Here is a 20,999-nt window from a genome sequence, read left to right as displayed (position 1 = left end):
GAAATGATGAGCTCTTCCCATAAAAACAGAAGTTCAAAACATCAGGGTTAGAAAACACTGAGTGTGTTGGCAGAGATGGAAATGACACCTGTGTCCAGTGGCATGCGCTTCCTCTCCCCAAGATTCAGGCATCTCAAAAGGTTGTAGGGCTTCCGTCGTGGCGCAGCGGTTGGGAATCCACCTGTCAATGCTGGGGACGCGGATTCGAGCCCTGGTCCGGGATGATCCCACATGCTGCGGAGCAACTGGGCCCGAGCGCCACAGCTACTGAGACTGCGCTCTCGAGCCCACGAGTCACAACTACTGAAGCCCGCAAGCAGCAACGAAGACCCAAGACAGCCAAAAATGAATAAATAAATATTTTTTTAAAAAAGGTTATATATTGTATGGTTCTATTCATATGCCATTCTTTTTATTTATTTTTTTTAAGCTGTGTTGGGTCTTTGTTGCTGCGCGTGGGCTTTCTCTAGTTGCAGCGCACGGACTTCTCATTGCAGTGGGTTCACTTGCTGTGGAGTATGGGCTCTAGGCGCACAGGCTTCACTAGTTGCAGCACGCGGTCTCAGTAGTTGTGGCTCGCGGGCTCTAGCGCACAGGCTTAGTAGTTGTGGTGCACGGGCTTAATTGCTTCACGGCATGTGGGATCTTCCCAGACAAGGTCTCGAGCCCGTGTCCCCTGCATTGGCAGGCGGATTCTTAACCACTGCGCCACCAGGGAGGCCCCTATATGACATTCTTAATAAGATAAAAATATGAAAGAACAGACCAGTACTTGCAAAGAGTTAGGAATAGGGGAGTTTGTAATTACAACAGGATAGCACAGGGGAGTTTTGGGGAGCAATGAAACTGTTCTGTATAATCATGTGATGGCTACATGATCTATACAATGTATTAAAATTCAAATAAACAGAAATGTACACCAAAAATAGTCAACTTTTCTATATAATTACTTAGGAACAAAAATTTAAAACGCTAAGTTCAAAATGACAAAATAGGGCTTTTGTAAGTAACTGAAGATGTTACTGCAAACTTCACCGCCTTCTCTTGATCCTGGGAAGCCAGTCTGGGTGCTGACAGCCTCCCTTTTTCTTCCTTTCCCTATGGCGGTGTTGACTGCTTTCATTTGTCTTGTTTCTCCCGAGCCTGCAGAATGGGGCCGCCTTCTGCACACACTCACTATCTTCAGAGACAGTAAGAAACAAATACACTGACCATAGGGGAGGTTTAAAGCTCGAATGTGTCTGAATCTGAGCTGTGACTGACTCTGCACACTGCATAGAGCTTTTTTTTTCACTTCTGTTGAATAAATTCTCACCTAACTACTGCAAAGCAGGAAAGCCCATAGTAATTGCATCCGCTCTCTCTTCTGACTTGATTTAAGAAGAATAAATCAATAAAATATAAGGAGCTAAATCCAAAAGATACCATAATGTTAGCTGAATCAGCCAATTGCAAAAATCCAAACATATTAGATACTCACATTAATGTGGAAAAGATAGTGGTGTGTTGAGTTCTTTGCTCATATAATATGGGAAAGGATAATTCACTCCATTATCAGCCTTGGAGGAAATGGACCAACTAAGAGTCACCTTGCTTCTCCTGGACAGGAGCTAGTGATTACAATGAGGGAAATAATCAAAGCCGGTTGAGGTGTTGGGCTGCAATACTAGTCTTTCTTGTTTAGATGTATTAAATCTGATTTAGTATGATGACTTTCCCTATAAGAAAAAAAAGAGTTTGCAATTTACTAACAACCATAACTCAGACAAGAGGCATCATTCTCACCATACCAGTCATTAATTATATACATCCTGAGGAAGAATATGAGGGATCTTGAGAATACCCTACACCTTGACCAGGTGTTGCAGAACTAGGGAATTAATTATTTATGCAACTTCTTTCATTCCATTGATTTAGGTACAACACTAAGGAAACAACATTTTAAAAGAGAAGGTTATGCTTAGTAATGTTTAATCCAGTCAAAGCATGAAGATGAGGCAGGAGATTTGTAGCAAGCTGTCTCTAGATTAGCCATTAGTCCAAATGCCTTTAGGCAAGCCAGTATAATACTAAGGGGCTGATAAATACATATAAAAAAATGTCCCATATACCCCAGAAAGAAAGATTTCAATCATAATGGTAACAAAACATTACAAGTCTAGGAATAAATTTAATTATTTTAAGCAGTGCTTTATACCGAGAATTAAAGACATTTATAAATAGCAATAAATAGTATGTTCTTAATCAAATTATCAAATATACACGTTAAGGAGTTTTGTTCTCCACAAATCAATTTATAATTTAATTCAGTTACAAAGTTTAAATCAAAATATGAATAAATAGCAGAATTCACCTTTTCTTATTTCTTTCATAAACATCTACTGATAATCAACTATGTGAAAAAGTTTGTGCCAGGTACTACAGATAAAGCAGCAAATAAGACACACAACTCTGTCTTCTAAATTCTATGCAAGAGTAAATGTAAACAGATACTTACAGAATTTCGTAAAGAGAATAGATTTGTGAATTTTATATAAAGCTCACATTCTCAAATCACTTCCTATCCTAATTTAACTCAAAGACACACAAAAAAATGCCATCAATGGACACTAAAGGAAGACCTATGTCACATTTTCTCAATAAGAAAGTGGTACATAAAAAGCACATAAAACAGGCTGACAAATTTTACCACAAATTTACAGGAAGAAAATTACTATAAAGCTGTACTTTATTACTATCTCTTGCAGGACAATTAAAAAAGCAGATGTTTGAGGAGAAGACTTGATGAATGGGGAATGCTCAATTCAAGATATAATGGTAAGTGAAAAAATCTTGAGCCTATTTATAATAAGAATTTATAAAAAAGGGTAAACTGAATATTAGCAACATTATGTGATTACAGAATTGTCAATATCATATTATTGAATATCACACATTTCCTATAACCGGCATGTAACGTTGTATAATCAGAAAAATAATAAATGCTGTTTTCAAAACACAGTATTTAAAAATCTATTCACAATAAGGATTGTGATATTGATACCAGGGAGTTATTTAGAGAAGAAGAGTCTGAATAGCAATGTAACATCAATCTTACAATTTTGAAATAAAATATTACTAACTCCCTTCAAGAATTCAGTAAGCAACAGTTATCCACAAAAATGTATAACACTTTCTGGGTCACCTTGAACCTGATCTTCTTACTCTATGCATTTCATGTCTAATACATTAGTTTCCACTTGCAGACAAACAATATGACAAATGCTATACATGAAAGTCTGTGCCAAAGGAAGGAGGCTGCCCCAGTCGCAGCTCTGAGTACAGGTAGCAGGTGCCTGGGAAGCACTGTGTACTTGCTGCACAGAAGTAGACAGCTGAGTCTCCAGGCTGGGTGTCTGAGATGTGCAGGGAGAGACGTTTCGCCTTGTCATTCAATAAAACACTCCATCTTTGGTGTTCTCTTTTGCTCTTATTTGAACGAATGTCTATAAGGAGCTGGGGACCTTTTCCAGGTTCTTTCTTATACCAAAGGAAGTAGTCTAAAGCAGAGTCTGTATAAGTACAGGTGATAACAGAGCTGTTTCCCTCCTGGACAGTCAGGGTAGAAGGACTCTGCTCCATCTTCTCTCCAAGGCTGACACCTATGCGGAAAGAAGAAGTCAGAGAAAGGAGAAGGGTTGCCAGATTACTAAGCTCCAGAATTTACTTTTCCTTCTCTATAATAACTAGAAGAAACCTGAATAAAGCCAGTCTTGGCTTCTAAAGAATATCCACTAATACACTGTTTCCCTTAAACCCTCAACTCACAGTCCAGCTGCAGCCACAAGAACATGATTAAAGCCCCAGTGGGGGGCTTCCCTGGTGGCGCAGTGGTTGAGAGTCCGCCTGCTGATGCAGGGGACACGGGTTCGTGCCCGGTCCGGGAGGATCCCACACGTCCATGGAGCGGCTGGGCCCATGAGCCATGGCCGCTGAGCCTGCACGTCCGGAGCCTGTGCTCCGCAACGGGAGAGGCCACAACAGTGAGAGGCCACAACAGTGAGAGGCCCGCGTACCGCAAAAAAAAAAAAAAAAAAAAAGAGCAATGGTAGCAGGCAAGGTTGCAGATCTCTGTCCAGACCCATATCCCAATTCCTCTTAATCCCAAAATAACTCACCCAAGATCAGGAGCACAGTCACTCTTGTCAAATGCCTCATATTCTAGTGTAAACCAGGACCCAGGGTCAGGCTCTGTTGCTGAGTCTGAGCCTGGACCAGGGATATGAACCAGGGACGAGGCACAGCAGCACCTGCCAGAGTCCACACTAGCAGCTCTCACCTAGGGCTGTCCCCAGAAGCAAGCCAATAGCAGGGTGACAGCTTCTCAGAATGGGCTTCCCTTCAAGGTTCAACTGAGCACTCAGGAAGAAGAATAGAGGGTAAAAACTTCCAACACAACAGCATAGCAGTCTGCTTTCCTTTTAGATGTTTGCCTAGGTCTAACCCTTTAGCGATTTAGTCTGAATGAAACAAATATATCAGAGGGTGGATTCCACTGGGCTCCTTATTCCCCATCAATTTTCCACAGTCCCAGAAGGTGGTCATCTACTGTAGCCAGTCTCATACTCATGGAGCTCTGAGAATAACCCATCTGACCTAGAAGTTCATGCCCAGAAATCCCCCATTGACTCCTGTGTAAGATGAAATGGAATCTTAATCTTATTCCATAAAAGAGCAAATGAGACCATCTGAACTGGACCTTTCATCTCTTGACACCCTGGTGTCGTTTTATAATCACACTAAGTCCACATCTTACATCTGCTACTCAAATCTCACTTAACAGTTTTTAAACAGGGAAGCAGACCCCTCACTAGTCCCTACTGACCAGCTAGGACAGGACATTTGATGTGGAAGAGAGGAAGTGAGGAGAAGAAGAAAAGGCACAAGTTCAGAGTCAGACCTAAATCCAAATCCCAGCTCTGCCACCTTGCGACCTTGGGCAACTCACTCCTCTGAGCCTCAGTGTCTTCATCTGTAAAATAGGGAGAATAACACCTACTTCAGAGTCAGCCTATGGTATACGGTCAACAGTAAATTGTAATTCCTTCCCATTCTTTTCCTTCTTGTCTACATGCGAAGAACTGTGGCCAGTAGAAAGCAGTTGTGTAGGATTATATATTTGATTGTTTAAGTGTACATATAGATCATTCACCCTTCCTTCAAGAAATACCCAATATAAACTCAGTAACAATAACACAACAATTAAAAATAAAAACAAAACATCCATTCAGGAAAGGAGCTAAATCCAAAAGATACCATAATGTTAGCTGAATCAGCCAATTGCAAAAATCCAAACATATTAGATACTCACATTAATGTGGAAAAGATAGTGGTGTGTTGAGTTCTTTGCTCATATAATATGGGAAAGGAAAATCACTAGAAAATATTTGGGGAGTGCCTCTTCGAGGTCTAGAATTGCCCAATGTATTCTGAGTGAGCAATTTTTCCATTTTCCCATGGAAGATCGATGAGTGCTAATGACTTCTAGTAACATTTTGATAGAGTGGATACAACAAAGTATGGAATAAATAACCAGCTTACCTTCAGTACTAGGTGGAGGAGAAAGAAGGATATATGAGGGAGCTAAATATGCGAGGACAGCTTCTACAGAAATAGAACATAAAAGGGTTACAGTTTAGAATCAGCTCGTTGCAACAGCGACCCCATGTGGTAAATAGACTTGGACAGAAGAAATGTTTCACAGAAGTCAATAGTTCCGTGCAATTTATGGACTATCCATCATATTTTCTTTGTTAAATGCAGTAGCCAGTAGTTTGGCTTGTTCAGGTGGACCATGGGGTCTATTTTAGGCAATGGAAAAAAACCCTGAATGGGGATCTAGACAAACTAGTTGTAAACAATTCTCTGGACTTGATATTTGTGCAATTTTGTACAACTCACTTATCGTCTGACAAGCACAGTTTCTTCATCTCTATAAGAGATATTATGGAGATTAATTAAATGAACATAATAAAGTTCTTTCTAAACTATAGATTTCTATATAAATACCAACTATGTTTAACATAGGAAATATCACAAGACCAAAAAATAATCTTACCTTTTCAGGACAACAAATGCAACTTGATGTTTCTGGTTTGCCATCTGTTAACTCACTTAGGAGTTTATTACTGGATATCAAGCAACGAGAGGAGGAAACACTAGAAGCTTTCCTATGTTGCAGCCTTTGGAATGAAAGTAATCATTAATGGTTGTGTTGTGTTATGCATTGAATTTTGTCCCACCTCCCCTGCCCCCTCCCAAAAAAAAAAGATATGTTGGAGTCCTAATCCATAGGACCTCAGAATGTGACCTTATTTAAAGATAGGTCTTTACAGAAGTAATCAAGTTAAAATGAGGTTATTTTGGAGGACTCTAATCCAGTATGACTGGTGTCCTTATAAAAAAGGGAAATTTGCACACAGAGACAGATGCAAATAAAGGGAAAACAATGTGAAGAGGCACAGAGAAAAGATGGCCATCTACAAGCCAAGGAGAGAGTCCTGAAACAGATCATTCCCTCACAGCGCTCTGAAGGAACCAGCCCTGCTGACACCTTGATCTTGGACAAGATGAGAGACAATAGCCTTTACAACTGTGAGACAATAAATTTGGGGAAGGGGAGAAGATGAAGAGCTAAACCTTGCACCACTTAATTTTAAGCGTTTCTGGATTCTTGCAGAGAACCCAGTGAAACTCATTATACAATCAGAAAAAGATCAGAGGAGGGAGGACTGACTGGAGCACAAGGTGGCTCCAAGGAGAGTGGTTCCTCTTGGAGAGAGATGTCCCCCTAGCATCCAGGCAAGGGGAAGTTCTCACATGGCTGCAGCAGGTGGCTGTCTACATCTACAGCTCTCAGGAAAACCGGGATAATTTTCTGTCCCCAAAAATGTTTCTCCACCCCTACCTTCTCTAAAATACTTAAAATTATATTTCAGGGACAAAAACTGATTCCACAAGTAACAACAAAAAAAAAATGTCGGGCTTCCCTGGCGGCACAGTGGTTGAGAGTCTGCCTGCCGATGCAGGGGACACGGGTTCGTGCCCCGGTCCGGGAAGATCCCACATGCCGCGGAGCGGCTGGGCCCGTGAGCCATGGCCGCTGAGCCTGCGCGTCCAGAGCCTGTGCTCTGCAACGGGAGAGGCCACAGCAGTGAGGGGCCCGCGTACCGCAAAAAAAAAAAAAAAAAAAATGTTGCTTGAATGAAATTTAACCACAATGTAATTCGATAGGATAATATTAGCTCCTTCCCTAAAAGCAGGTTTCCTGGTATAGAAGATGGTATTAGAATATAGGTCCAAAAAAAAAAAAAAAAAAAGAATATAGGTCCAAATGATGTGATGAAGGCCAAAGTAAAGTAACTTAAACAAGATAGAAGTGTATTTTCTTCTCATGTTACAGCCCAAATATTAGCAGTTCAGGGCAAATATAGGAGTTCCATAGTGTTGGTGATGGTCCTAGTCCATTTGGGCTGTTATAACAAAAATACCATAGACTGGTGGCCTAAACAACAAACATTTACTTCTTAAAATTCTGAGGGTTAGGAAGTCCGAGATCAAGGGGCCAGCAGATTGGGTGTCTGGTGAAGACCCACTTCCTTGTTCATAGACCACTGTCTTCCTGATGCTTTGTCATATAGAGGAAGGGGTGAGGAAGCTCTCTGGGGTCCCTTTTATAACGAAACTAATCCCATTCATAAGACCTTCACTCTCATGACCTAAACATTTCCCATAGGCCCCACCTCCTAATACTATCACCCTGGGGATTAGGTTTCAACATATGGATTCCGGCAAGACACAAGCATTCAGTCTGTAGCAGTGACTGAAGGCATAGCAGTGACCTAAGTACCATATTGCTATGCCTCCCTCAACACCCACCTTTATTTGGGGTCTAAGACATATTTTTATATGGACAACAATCCTCACAACAATCCTTCCAGTTATCTCAACTTTATGAATTAGGAGACGAGGCATACAGAGTATAAATGGCTGATCCAATGTCCCATAGTTACTAAGAAGAATCGGAAAATATAATTTATACTTCCTAATTCTCAATTTAGTCCTCTTTCCACAGAGTTCTTAAAGTGAGATAAAAGAGAGGATAAAAAAATGAATATTATGAAGAAAAACTCTATTGAATTTCTAGTTTTGCCTAAAAGTTACCTAACTTTCCTCCTCAAGGTAAAACAGGCCAATTACCAGGACCAAATGCCAAAACAGAACTTCTAAGGAAACTTAGTTGCTCCCTCCCAGCCACCTCAAAAAATGGGGAAAACATAGACCTGAGCATGCAGTGTCCCTGCCCTGATCCTGAATTTTAAAAGGCTCTATCCTGGCCATCCTCCAGCTGCTCCCATACCACTCCCTATGAGAAGTCCACAGTGCCAAGGAGATACCTCTTCTAGACGATACTCTGGGTACCCAGGATCCCAGGATTCCCCGCACACATGTCCCCAGATCCACTTTTAAGGTCTGCATGTGCTTCCTCCAAGTACCATCTTCCCAGATGCAGATATTCCACCAGTGTATACACAGCCCTAGGCCCAAGGGGTAGTCAAGGAATGGCTGTTTGCAGGGATTGTAGTCATGTGGGCTAAGGTGTCTCTATCAAAAATAGAATTCAAAAATAGATCAGGGCATATATGGGAATTTAGTATACTATAAATGTAGTATTCCAAATCTATGGAGCAAGAGTGAAGTTTTCAATAAGTAGTGCTCCTACTCTTGTCTATCCATTTGGAAAAAATAAACAAATGTAAGTCCCTACATAAAAATTAATTTCTTTTGAGATATACTCCTTTGAATCATATGGTTCAAAATGGAGCTGCTAACTTCTTTCAGAATCAGCCCGAGGCACCACTAATTAATTGGTCAAATGTAGAGCAAAGCTGGGCGAATCCTAGCAGCCCATACACCCCCACCAAGGGTTGTCCAGGAAAGAGCCACTGACTCGCATTGAATCAACGAGAGCCCTTCCCAGGATTTTCTAAGTTGAGAGAAAGAGAGAGAGAGAGAGAGAGAGGCATCGAGTCCAGTCCCTCTCAAGGATGTACATAAAAGGATGTAGCATAGGACCTGTAATCAGCCTAGTTGTTTAAACGACATGTTTAAATCCTACCTGATTTGAATTCTCCTCCCATTATGCACTCACTTGCTGTCTCTCTCTCCTTCCTTCACAGCTAATTTATCTCTACTTCCTTATCTCACATAGCATTTTGTGCAGTTCTCTGTCTTAGCACTTACCAAACTGTTTTGAGTTCCTAGTTTACTGTTCATTCCTACAACCAACACTTTTTTGGACAGGGACCATTTTGGGAGTTAGGGCTATACCATCACTGAAAGCAGTCTCACTCCTTGAGGAGCCTATAGGCTGATGGAGAAGTGGAGTGGTTAGACTACACGCCTGAGAGGCAGACTGCCTGGGTTTCAGTTTACTGTTTAATAATTTTGTGGCTTGAGTGAGATACTGAAATTCTCTGAGCCTTAGTTCCTTCATCTGTAAAGTGAAGCTCATGATAAGAGTTGTGAGAATTAAATGGGTTCACAAATGTTTGGGATCCCACCTGACACCAGGAGATCAAGGATAGTTTCTTTCACCTCCTTATCATCAGTGCTTAGCACAGTACCTGGCACACAAGGATTCATTTCAATAAATACTTGTCAAATGAACTAATTCTGTGGCTTTACATTGTAATTGAGTTATAATGAGTGACAAACCCAGGAACCACAACACCCGCTGGTGGAGGGACATTAAGGCTTCAGGAAAATGGTTTTTCTGTGCTCAGGGGTTTGTATTCAGTTTGCTCTGCAGCCCCTTCCACTGTGTCTCTCATAGCACAGAAGTACAAGTCAGTCACTCCCTAGAACAGATGGTTTCTTCAGGTGGGAAGAGGTTTGGCTCTTATTAAATTCAGCCTCGGGCTCCCCTGGTGGCGCAGTACTTGAGAGTCCGCCTGCCGATGCAGGGGACACAGGTTCGTGCCCCGGTCCGGGAAGATCCCACATGCCGCGGAGCGGCTGGGCCCGTGAGCCATGGCCGCTGAGCCTGCGCATCCGGAGCCTGTGCTCCGCAACGGGAGAGGCCACAACAGTGAGAGGCCCACGTACCGCAAAAAAAAAAAAAAAAAAAATTCAGCCTCAAAACCATAGTTGCCTTTAACAAGGCTGTCCCCTGTGATGTATTTCAGAAGGAACTAGAGACCTTGATTGCGATGTTGGACATACCAAAAAAGATGTGTTCCCTGACACTGAATAGGTGCACTTCGCAGTCACTGGATCCCCTTCCGTGACAGTGACCTGATCTTCTGGCTGAGTCATCGACTGAGCTCTCAGTCCACCTATAAATTAATCCATAACGCATCAGAGAAACTGCTGAAAAAGAATGTAAGTGGGTAATACAAGTGGAAAATGGGAAGGGAATATCACTCACTGAGTGTAAAGAGAATCGCAAGTGTTGAGGTACATGCAGAGGCCACGGCTCAAGCTGGGCTGGATGGGGGCTCCTTTCCAGTCCACATTTGCTGGAGATATGGCCCCACTCCAAAGACTATGTTCTCAAAGAGCACAGCATTTTACAAATGGCCCTGGTGCTTCCTGGCACCTGTACCATCTCTCTGTAGAGCAAGCTCTTGGTCTGGCTCCTCAAAGTTCTATGGAAAGCAAGACTGCTGCACCTCTTACTCCCAGGGCAAACCTCACACGGCAGCACCCGCTAAAGCCCACACAGAACCAGGTGACTTTACTGTAGAGTAGTCAGGGCTTCCAGGTCTTATCACAGGGCCCAGTCCTCTGGATGTCTACATTTTCCATTGGTGCTCAAGGAGAAGAAACGGGTTTGTGAACCAAAGTGGAAATGCATGCTGGGTGGATCAAGTTTTAAATGATTTATGCTCTCTCAAGATAATATAGAGACCGAAAGAAAGGAAATAGAATATTTTAATAGGATGGGAAAATAAATAGAAAAAAAGAAGGGAAAGCAGAGCGTTGGATGAAGAAAGAAAGAAAAAGAATAATGAGAGATAAGAAAAAGGCAAAATAGCAGAAAAGAGTAAGGCAAGAGAAGACAAATGATAAGAATGAGCTTATTTGTCTCTTCAGAAATAATTTAGAGCTGACTTCTGAATAAACCTCTTTGACCACAAGATAAGTCAGGTTTTTCTCTTGGTTGGGTCTGTTGGGATTCCTCCCCATGATGATATCTAGTTAAATAGTCATACAAAAAGAACTTGAACCTTCTCTTTAAACATTTTTAGAGAGAAAAAAAGGGGGAGTGGTATTATAAACACCTCCTGGTATATTTGCCCTATTAAACAGTATATTTTAAAATAAAAAAAATTTTAATTTTAAAAACCTCTGTGAAAGTTTGCAAAGATAGAGATTTTCCACATAGAGAGGCTACTTAAAACAGACTTCAGATGAAGTGCACATTGAGTAAAAATTCATGGTTAGGGACTTCCCTGGTGGCACAGTGTTTGAGAGTCTGCCTGCCAATGCAGGGGACACAGGTTCGAGCCCTGGTCTGGGAAGATCCCACATGCCACGGAGCAGCTAAGCCCGTGCGCCACAACTACTGAGCCTGTGCTCTAGAGCCTGCGAGCCACAACTACTGAGCCCACGTGCCACAACTACTGAAGCCTGTGCGCCTAGAGCCCATGCTCCGCAACAAGAGAAACCACCGCAATGAGAAGCCCGCGCAACGCAACAAAGAGTGGCCCCCACTCTCCACAACTAGAGAAAGCCTGCGCGCAGCAACGAAGACCCAACGCAGCCAAAAGTAAATAAATTTATTAAAAGAAAAAATTGATCTTTAACCAAGCTTGAGGTATTATGATGATGGCAATGGGTTCATTTTAAGGGGAAGACAGGCTAAAGTTTTATACTAAAAAATGCCACAACGGCAGCAGACATTATTCAATAGATGTGAATGTAAAGGAAACAAGTATAAATACAAAGAAGCTGTTTCTCTGATTTTCCTTATTTTTCCTTTAAATGTCCAAATAAACCACACATTTTGGAAAGAGGATAGAAAATCTCTTTGCTTTGAGTCAAAAAAAATGTGGAAGGTAGCTATTTCTGAAAGCTTTGCTAAGGTTCTCATGCTAGTTAAAACCTTTACCCTATGATAATGTCTTTCTTTGGCATATGTAAGTTATCTTTAAATACTAATCTTCAAGTCCCAAAGAGACCTGTGATGAATGGGAACATAGAATATATTTCTTCTCTCTCTTCCTAGAGCTTACGTGTTACCGGCAATCATCTCCAGAGGATGACTGGGAAAAGCTTAATGAAAGGAATATTTTTAAATACATGGGTAGGATTAGGGGAAATCTACAAGAGAAGGTAAGGCACCCTGAGGCCAGCAACAGTCAGAAGACTTCACCACGCCTAGACTTGAAGGGACAGAGGAGGAAGAAATTACCCTAGCCTGGGAGACCTGTAACTGAGGTAGATCAACAGGACCTGTGGATTTCAGCACAAAAAAGAAAAGATCTAAGAGTATAAATATGCTGACCACTCTCTCCTGCCAATGCCTCCCACTGGGCCAAACCCAACCAGAAGCACAAAAGACAAGTACATAGAAGTCAGCCTCCTGGGCATAGAGCAGGATGGAGAGTAGACCTGGAGAGGAGGGCAAAGAACATCCAGCCCCCTGACACTGGGGTTTATGGCTACCCTGTCAATCAGGCAAAATGTGGGTATATCCTAAATGTATGTATGGGCATATCTATACAGCATTTTGATTGATGTAGAAAGACAAAAAAAAGTCAAATTAAAACAAGAGTCCAATATAGACTTTAGTGCTGTAATGAAATTTTCTTGGTAATTGCCCAATCTCTACTACTTCTATCCTCTACAGATGTAGAACACACAGCATGCAGAACTATGCTTAGATAGTGCAAGTGACTTAGATTTTGTTTATGTTCAACCATTTAGTAATTAATTCCAAGAGCTACAAATGAATTAAACCTTTAAGAGACCACACACCCAAAGGAATCCTAGGGCATAAGTTGAGCTTTCAGAATTGAACAAAATAGGGCTTCCCTGGTGGCGCAGTGGTTGGGAGTCCGCCTGCCGATGCAGGGGAGACGGGTTCGTGCCCCGGTCTGGGAAGATCCCACATGCCGCGGAGTGGCTGGGCCCGTGAGCCATGGCCGCTGAGCCTGCATGTCCAGAGCCTGTGCTCCACAACGGGAGAGGCCACAACAGTGAGAGGCCCACGTACAGGAAAAAAAAAAAAAAAAAAAAGAATTGAACAAAATAGACTCAATAGCTATTCTGCTTATGTGCTTTGATTTATGAGATTAATGAGATGTTATTCATCAAATGCCTACTGTGAGCATAATGTTAAGCCCGTTACGTTTCTTGACTTTTTATTTCTCCTAATATTTTAGAGATGAGGACACTGGAGTTCAGAAATATTAGGTAATTTACTCAAGTCACACCTAAATAAATAGAACAAAGATTTTAACCCATACTTTTCTGACTTCAGAAGCATTCTTTCCACTAAATCACACTGAGAATTTCAATTTTGATCATTTACTTTTTTTTGGATCATTTACTTTTTAAAAAAACCTTATAATACTGGAAAGTAATTCCATTATCCTAATACAATTATACAATCATAGCTTGAATGTGCCAAGTAGAACTTTAGAGGTCATCTTATTAATTGAGTGTATACCAAATGCTGACCTCACTTGTATGTGCCACATAACCAAAGCAGTCCCTAGATAATTGCTTCTAAGAGGTCCTCAGACATTTGAAGAACTGGCTGAGCTACTGACCCCAGGAAAACTTTACCATCAATGCAGATATTACCGGCAGCAGACAGAGCAGACCGATCCAGGGAGACCTTGGACAGCTTCATGGCAGCTGCATTGGACTCTTAAGTAACTCTCCAGCCCTGCTCTCCATGTTTAGTCTCAGGAGTCTTAGAACAGCTTTTTCAACCAGGAATTTTTTATCTTGTTTTGTTTTTAATGGGAAGTAAACCTCCAGAAGAGAATATGGAAATCTCTATATAGATGCAAACTCCCAGGATTTGGGAATACAGGGAACTTTACTCTCCTGTAAATGTTTCACAAGTCACCATCAGACTGAAAGCTTCATGATGCCTTTAAGAGTGAGCTATCACTGAGCTCTCTTCTTTGTAATTCCTCTCTCATCAACTGCATTTTCCCCTTCTTTTATTTCATTCTTCTTCCACTTCCCCTTTGGGTAATAATGTCTTTAGTATTCTACATATGAGCTGGAAAAAATCTGGTAGGAAGACTAGTCATTGACAGTTTAAACAGTAGAATCAAAACACCAATGTAAAAGGTAGGGTTTTCAATACATCACACACACACACACACACACACACACACACACCCCTCAGTGAACTGAAAAGAACTTCCTCTATGAAGAAAAGGAATTTTCTGGCTCTTTTCTTGCTTGCCAAAACAATGAGGGGGCCACATGCTTATTCACTGTTTATGGAGCAACAACAATACACACGGCACCATGCAGAACTCATGAAGAAAATGCACACATGCTTCGTCTTTTCAAATATTTCATTTGGTTAAAAGGTAAGACTAATACACTGCTAAACAGGCAATAATCCAAAATAGAATATGCCTAAAGAAGTTGTACAAACATATACCAATTTATATGTGTATACAGTGGAGACATTTGGATGTTACTAAAAGTAAAGAATAGTGGCTAAAGCCTCAAGATCTGGAGTCCAGAGTCTTGGTTTCCCACATCAAATCTGACTGAACAACAGAATCACCAGGGAGACATTTATGGAAAATACAGACTTCAGGACCCCACTCCAGAAAACTCTGATTCAGTTCATCTAGAATGTAGGAAACAATCTATTTTTCTAAACAAAACTCCAGAGACTTACGATTTTAAAAAGTTTGGGAATCACTAATCTATCCTAGGACCTTGGTTTCTAAAGTGGGAGGGACAGGTCTGGGTAAAAAGACAAAGTAACGAGGATATGGGAAGAATATATTACAACTTCCAGTTGTATTTTATTTTAGCTTAAAAATTTGGAAGGAGATTGAGTTTTACTAATATTTCATATACCAATTGGCACTGACATCCTCACGGGGCCTATATATTAGGTTATAATAAGTAAAATATCCTGAGGGAAGGATTGAGCTTCCAAACTCAGGGTTGTTGGCAGTAGCCACTCACTCATTCATTCGCTTTCAGCTTACTATATTATCCAGTGTTAACTAAAGTACCCTTTATAAAGTGGATACACGTCTTGAAAAGATTCCTGCAAAGAGAGTGAAGCTGGCAGATAATATTTAAAATGCAAACACAGAAAGCAAGAAGAAAATGGCAGAGTGAACATGACTCTTCCTGCTATCACAAGTTCATCATCAGCCATTTTATGAGGGAAAGCAAAAATAATTCAATCAGATTTCAAAAGAAATGGATCAAAAGTGTTTCAATTAACAAGAAAACTATTTAAGGGCTTCCCTGGTGGTGCAGTGGTTGAGAATCCGCCTGCCAGTGCAGGGGACACGGGTTCAATCCCTGGCCCGGGAAGATCCCACATGCTGCAGAACAACTAAGGCCGTGCACCACAGCTACTGAGCCTGCGCTCTAGAGCCCGCGAGCCACAACTACTGAGCCCGTGTGCCACAACTACTGAAGCCAGTGCGCCTAGAGCCCATGCTCCACAACAAGGGAAACCACTGCAATGAGAAGCCCGCGAACTGCAACAAAGAGTAGCCCCCACTTGCCGCAACCAGAGAAAAGCCCACGCACAGCAATGAAGACCCAACGCAGCCAGAAACAATAAATAAAATAATAAAATAAATAAATTTATTTTTTTAAAAAGTAAACTATTTAAAACGTGGATTTACAGACCATTAATGAAACACTCCTTAAAAACATATTTCCCTATGTACCTTTACTAATATATAGTGTGTCTGGACTCAAATGTTTTTTCTGATAGTGCCAAATGGAAAAGCTTGGAGAACGTTGAATTGGGGGTAGTGGGGTGAACAGTTATTGCTCATCTTTTTTCCACCCCCTGCAAAGGCTGTGATCTCTCCTTGTTTCTGTTCAGCTCTTCATGGATTTCCTGCCTCTGTGTCTTCCAGAGCACAGTAGTAAATGGCTGCATCTGCCATCTGCACCTGGAGGATAAGCAGTGATGAAGAGAACCGCTCATATGTCATGTTGTACCGTCCCTGCTGAGAAGGCCTTGAGCCCTTAACAAGGAGTCTTGGTGCACATCCTGGGAAGTGAAGGTACCAGAAGAAGTTGTAAGCATTGGATATAGAGTGATTACAGGAGATTTCTGCCAGAGCACCCTCCGAAGAGACCACAGTGGAAGGCTGAAATACTCGGTCCTTGCTCTCTGCAACTACAGGAAATAAAAAAAGAACGTTGTGACTTTTACACTGCTATTTGGTTTATTGATTGCCCCTTAGGTACAGTGGGTATTAATGAATTTGGCTGTTTCATTTTTTTAATGAGTCCAACTTTTTGTTTTTGTTTTTTTTAATGAGTCCAAGTTTTAAAACAATGGCATACACTTTTCCAAGACCAGATGATGCAGGAGCCTACTCACCATTCCAGAGAGAGCTGAGGAGGAGCTCCAGCCACAGTGCTTCCAGAACGCTCTGCAAAGCCATGGCCAAAACGCAGCTGGTCTCAGACCTCAGCCACAAGTGTGATGCTCACCAGGAAGCTGATGTAAGGCTGCCTGTTTTGCATTTTCTTCTGTGTCATGACATCATCAGCCAGAATCTGTGAACTGAAGAAGAGTGACTACAGTCCTGAGGCTACATAATAATGACTTTGTTTTGAGAAGGTAGTCTTAAAAAAGAATGTATGTTTTCAGAGGTCACCACAGCTGTGCATTTAAGAATGAATTAATCATTTAGGAGCTCTCTTCCTTCATTAGTGGTGTCAGAAGGAGTCTCACAATGGTTGGGAGACTGCTTCATCATTCAAACTAAAGTGATAGATTCACACAAAAGGTATGCTGAACTTATCACATGTGCTATAATGATATGATAACATGTTAAAAATGATCATGAAATCATAGTAATTGTGGTAGATGAGCAATAGGTGTTTTTAAGGCACAAAAATTACGATGTAAATTATGATATTCATCAAAATTTGACTCCTTTCATCCAAGATGATCTCTGGAATAAGTACAGAAAGAAAATCTCCCTTGTATTTTTCTGTAACCAAAAGAAACTGGGTCAAGGAAGACCCAAAATTGCATTTGGAGATGATCTCTTTTGGATGGTACCTATCCTCATCTTATAGCCTGAGACTGTCCCCTGTGTTATTATTGAGGGCTTCATACTTCTGCCTGAGGCCTTTATACAGATTTTCTTGGGATTTTGTTTGAAAAAGAAGAGTAAACGAGGTTTATGGCAATTCATGGTGTATACAGTAGAGTTTTTATGTGCACCACCACCACCTAGTGGGCAACATGGGAACTGATGGGAAATCATATCCCCAAGCAGCCTCTGAGACAGTCTTCATAGCTTCTCACATCCTGAAGAGAGTTTTTGCCATTTGCTTTTGTTCAAATTCCTCTTCCTTATTCAATTTCCATAGGGATATGAAGTCTATGCAGAGGAAATAACCACCTTCCTGGAAAGCCTTCTGATGAACAAAAGATGTTCTTCATTCAGATGAGTGAGTTATTTAAAACACACTTCCATAGAGTGAAATATTTCTTTTCCTCATCCTAAGATGGTTGGTTGCTTTATTCATTTCCTTTTCTGTCTTTTTAAAATAGTATCCCAGGTCAGGAGAAATTCGTTTCTTCCCTAATATTTTTTTGTCTTTTTTTACTGGGAGATTCCTTAATAATAATAAGATGATCATTAAGGTCCAACAGTGACTTTTTATTTATATATAAAATTTTAAAAGTTTCCCCAGGAAAAGTTTCCCCAGAAAAAAAAGTTTCCAAATAAAATACAAAATTCCAATATGGCTGTAAAATTAGGATGGAGGAATCAAAGACAGTGGACACAGATTCATTTAGTACAAAAACTAATATGGCTACTGGGATTAATTTGAGCTCTGAAATTTCTGACAATTGAAACACAAAAGGAAACACAAAGGAAATACAATTATACAAGTAAGCTAAGTGTTTAGGCAGCTTCATCCTGAAGCCAAGTGGTCTACAGCTATAGATAACTTAAAACTCTTTTTTGATCACTGGGTATGTACTTCTGGCTCACAGTTTCCAACTACTGCAAAATATTTTACCATGTGCTTCCCCCACATTTACCTATCCAACCCCCTAGTGAGGGACTCATAGGATGCCTCTAACTCCCATCAACACAGCAATAAACATATTTCTATATTTCCCCTTATTAACTATGTAAGAACTTCTTTGGGATATGTCCAATTATAGTGTATATACATACTCAATTTCACTAATCACTCAAAGTAGTGATAATCACATACAACTTCTACCAAAAATGCTTGAGCAGTCCAGTCTCTCCAAATCCTCAACAGCATTTGGTGTTATCAAAATTATAAAACTGTCTAAATTTTACCAATATGCTGAGTGTGGAGTCTCATTTTAACTTGTATTACTCGTTTGGTGAAATTGAGCTATTTGTGTTTTCCTTTTCAACATTACCTGTTCAAATGATTTGCCCATTTTAAAATTAGGTCCCCAGTTTTTTTCTCAGTAAATTTCAGGAGTTCCTCATACATTGATTCCTTGAAGTGTTCAACATCACAAATACCTTCTTCTAGTATACCCCTAATGTGTTAACTTTGTCTATGGTGTCCTTTTTGAATGGAAATACTTCATTTTGATGGGGGTCAAAGATATCTTTTTTTTTTTTACTTTATGATTTGAGTTTTGGGATCTTGACTTAGAAATCATTCCCTACTCCAAGGCCACAAACATAATTTCCTGCATTGTATTTTGTTATCTTTATAGGTTTTTCTTTTACATGTAGGTTTTAATTCATCTGAAATCTGCATGTATATATGGTATAAGAGGAAATGCAACTTTATTTTTCTCCATAGAGCAGAACAGTCTTCCCAGCAGTATCTACAAAATAATCCACCTTTCCCCCACCGATCTGTGGTACAGTCTTTATTACATATAATGTTACCTAGAAACTTGGTCTCTTCTTGAGTTTTATATTTTGTTTCATTGATCTAGTTGTTTCTGTAACACTACCATACTGTTTTTATCATCTTAGCTTTATAACACAATATGCTTTATCAAGATCTCCCTTTAATCAGTCATATTTTCAGATGCAATTCAATAAAATCTACTCTGGCTAGTTTATGCAGAAAAATTAAAAGATATTAAATAGCTCACAGACTCTCCAGAAGAGGTAGGCAGTGAGGATTCGATGCTATATGTCAAAAAGAATTCTCAAATACACCTCACCACACGGAATGCTCTAATCAAGCAATCAAATGTCATCACCACTCAGACCCAACACCACAAATTCACCCCTCACAGTCCTCACTACACACATTAAAGGATACATCGGCACACCTACTACCGGAGGACTGCAATGAGCAGTAGTAGTTACAGTGACCACCCCTGTCTTTCTTAGACCTTAAAGAGAATGCACCTAAAATATTTCCACATAGAGACTTCCTTTGTAGCCTAGTACATGCTCACTTTTTTTTTTTTTTTTTTTTGCGGTATGCGGGCCTCTCACTGTTGTGGCCTCTCCCGTTGCGGAGCACAGGCTCCAGACGCGGAGGCTCAGCGGCCATGGCTCACGGGCCCAGCCGCTCTGCGGCACGTGGGATCTTCCTGGACCGGGGCACGAACCCGTGTCCCCTGCATCGGCAGGCGGACTCTCAACCACTGCGCCACCAGGGAAGCCCCATGACATTTATTTTATAGCGGGAAGTTTGTACCTTTTGACCCTTTTCACGCATTTTGCCCACTCCCCACCCCATCCTTATAGCAACCACCAATCTGTTCTCTGTTTCTTTGAGGTTTATTTTTCCTTTGGTTGGTTGGGTTTTTGTTTTTGTTTTTGTTTTTTCAAATTCGAACAAGCAACACTTTTTTAAAAAATTTGTTTATTTATTTGTTTTTGGCTGCATTGGGTCTTTGTTGCTGCACGCAGGCTTTCCCTAGTTGCGGCGAGTGGGGGCTACTCTTTGTTGTGGTATGCAGGCTTCTTATTGCGATGGCTTCTCTTGTTGCGGAGCACGGGCTCTAGGTGCATGGGCTCAGTAGTTGTGGCTCGCAGGCTCTAGAGCGCAGGCTCACTAGTTGTGGTGCACAGGCTTAGTTGCTCCGCGGCATGTGGGATCTACCCTGACCAGGGCTTGAACCTGTGTCCCCTGCATTGGCAGGCAGATTCTTAACCACTGTTCCACCAGGCAAATCCCAAGCAACACTTTTAAGTGTGCATCTTCTATAGGTGGTTAAGATCAAAAGCTATGCTCTTCTATAAATGGCAGCATCCAAGTGAAGTTAAGAGAATAAGTACTGGATCCAGCAGCAGATTACCTGAGTTCAAGCCCTGGTTCAGGTGCTTACCTGACGTGTAAACTCTGTGAAAATCACTTAACACCAAGTTTTCTATAATGCTCCCTACCTCGCAGAGGTATCATAAAGACCGAATAAAACAGTAAGGGTGAAAGAGTTTTTCAAACGCTAAAAGGCTATTCAAGTTTAAACAATTGTTTTCATTTATGCTATGGAGGAAAGAGGAACACACAATTTTGGAGCATCAGGGACTTCCAGGGAGGGAAAGCCTGAGTCACCTATATGGCATTCTGTGTACAGTCAGAGGAAAGTAGTGGGCCAGGGGAGAGGGTTACAAGAGGAAGGGGGAATGTATAGAAATTGTTCAAAGATTAATTTCTCAACCTTGCATTTTACGAATGCCAGTGGTGATGGTATTTGGCCTATAATCAATTGAACATCATTTTCTATATTGCCCTTGGTGTATTATGCCTGTAATAAAGTATCTCAATTCCAGATGTTTAGA

At 41.0% G+C, this 20,999-nt stretch overlaps 1 protein-coding gene and 1 gene segment (V, D, J or C); one reads left to right on the top strand and one right to left on the bottom strand.

The window, feature by feature from the left end:
- Nucleotides 1-16,099: 16,099 nt before the first annotated feature.
- On the bottom strand, nucleotides 16,100-16,742 carry LOC114904330. The segment is given in 2 exon segments: nucleotides 16,100-16,405; nucleotides 16,613-16,742. Coding segments are annotated over 2 exon segments (360 nt in total).
- A 928-nt stretch (nucleotides 16,743-17,670) lies between these two features.
- Nucleotides 17,671-20,999, top strand: part of SALL2 (spalt like transcription factor 2) — a 61,726-nt gene continuing 58,397 nt past the window's right edge. Inside the window, exon 1 of the mRNA XM_029238110.1 lies at nucleotides 17,671-17,697. The gene's annotated coding sequence lies outside the window, so the exon portion shown is untranslated. The remainder of the gene's footprint in view (nucleotides 17,698-20,999) is intronic.

Source organism: Monodon monoceros, unplaced genomic scaffold, assembly GCF_005190385.1.
Source record: "Monodon monoceros isolate NGI ecotype Baffin Bay Population unplaced genomic scaffold, NGI_Narwhal_1 Super_Scaffold_21, whole genome shotgun sequence".
In the NCBI taxonomy this organism is placed as follows: domain Eukaryota; kingdom Metazoa; phylum Chordata; class Mammalia; order Artiodactyla; family Monodontidae; genus Monodon; species Monodon monoceros.
This window is presented reverse-complemented; position numbering and strand designations above follow the sequence as displayed.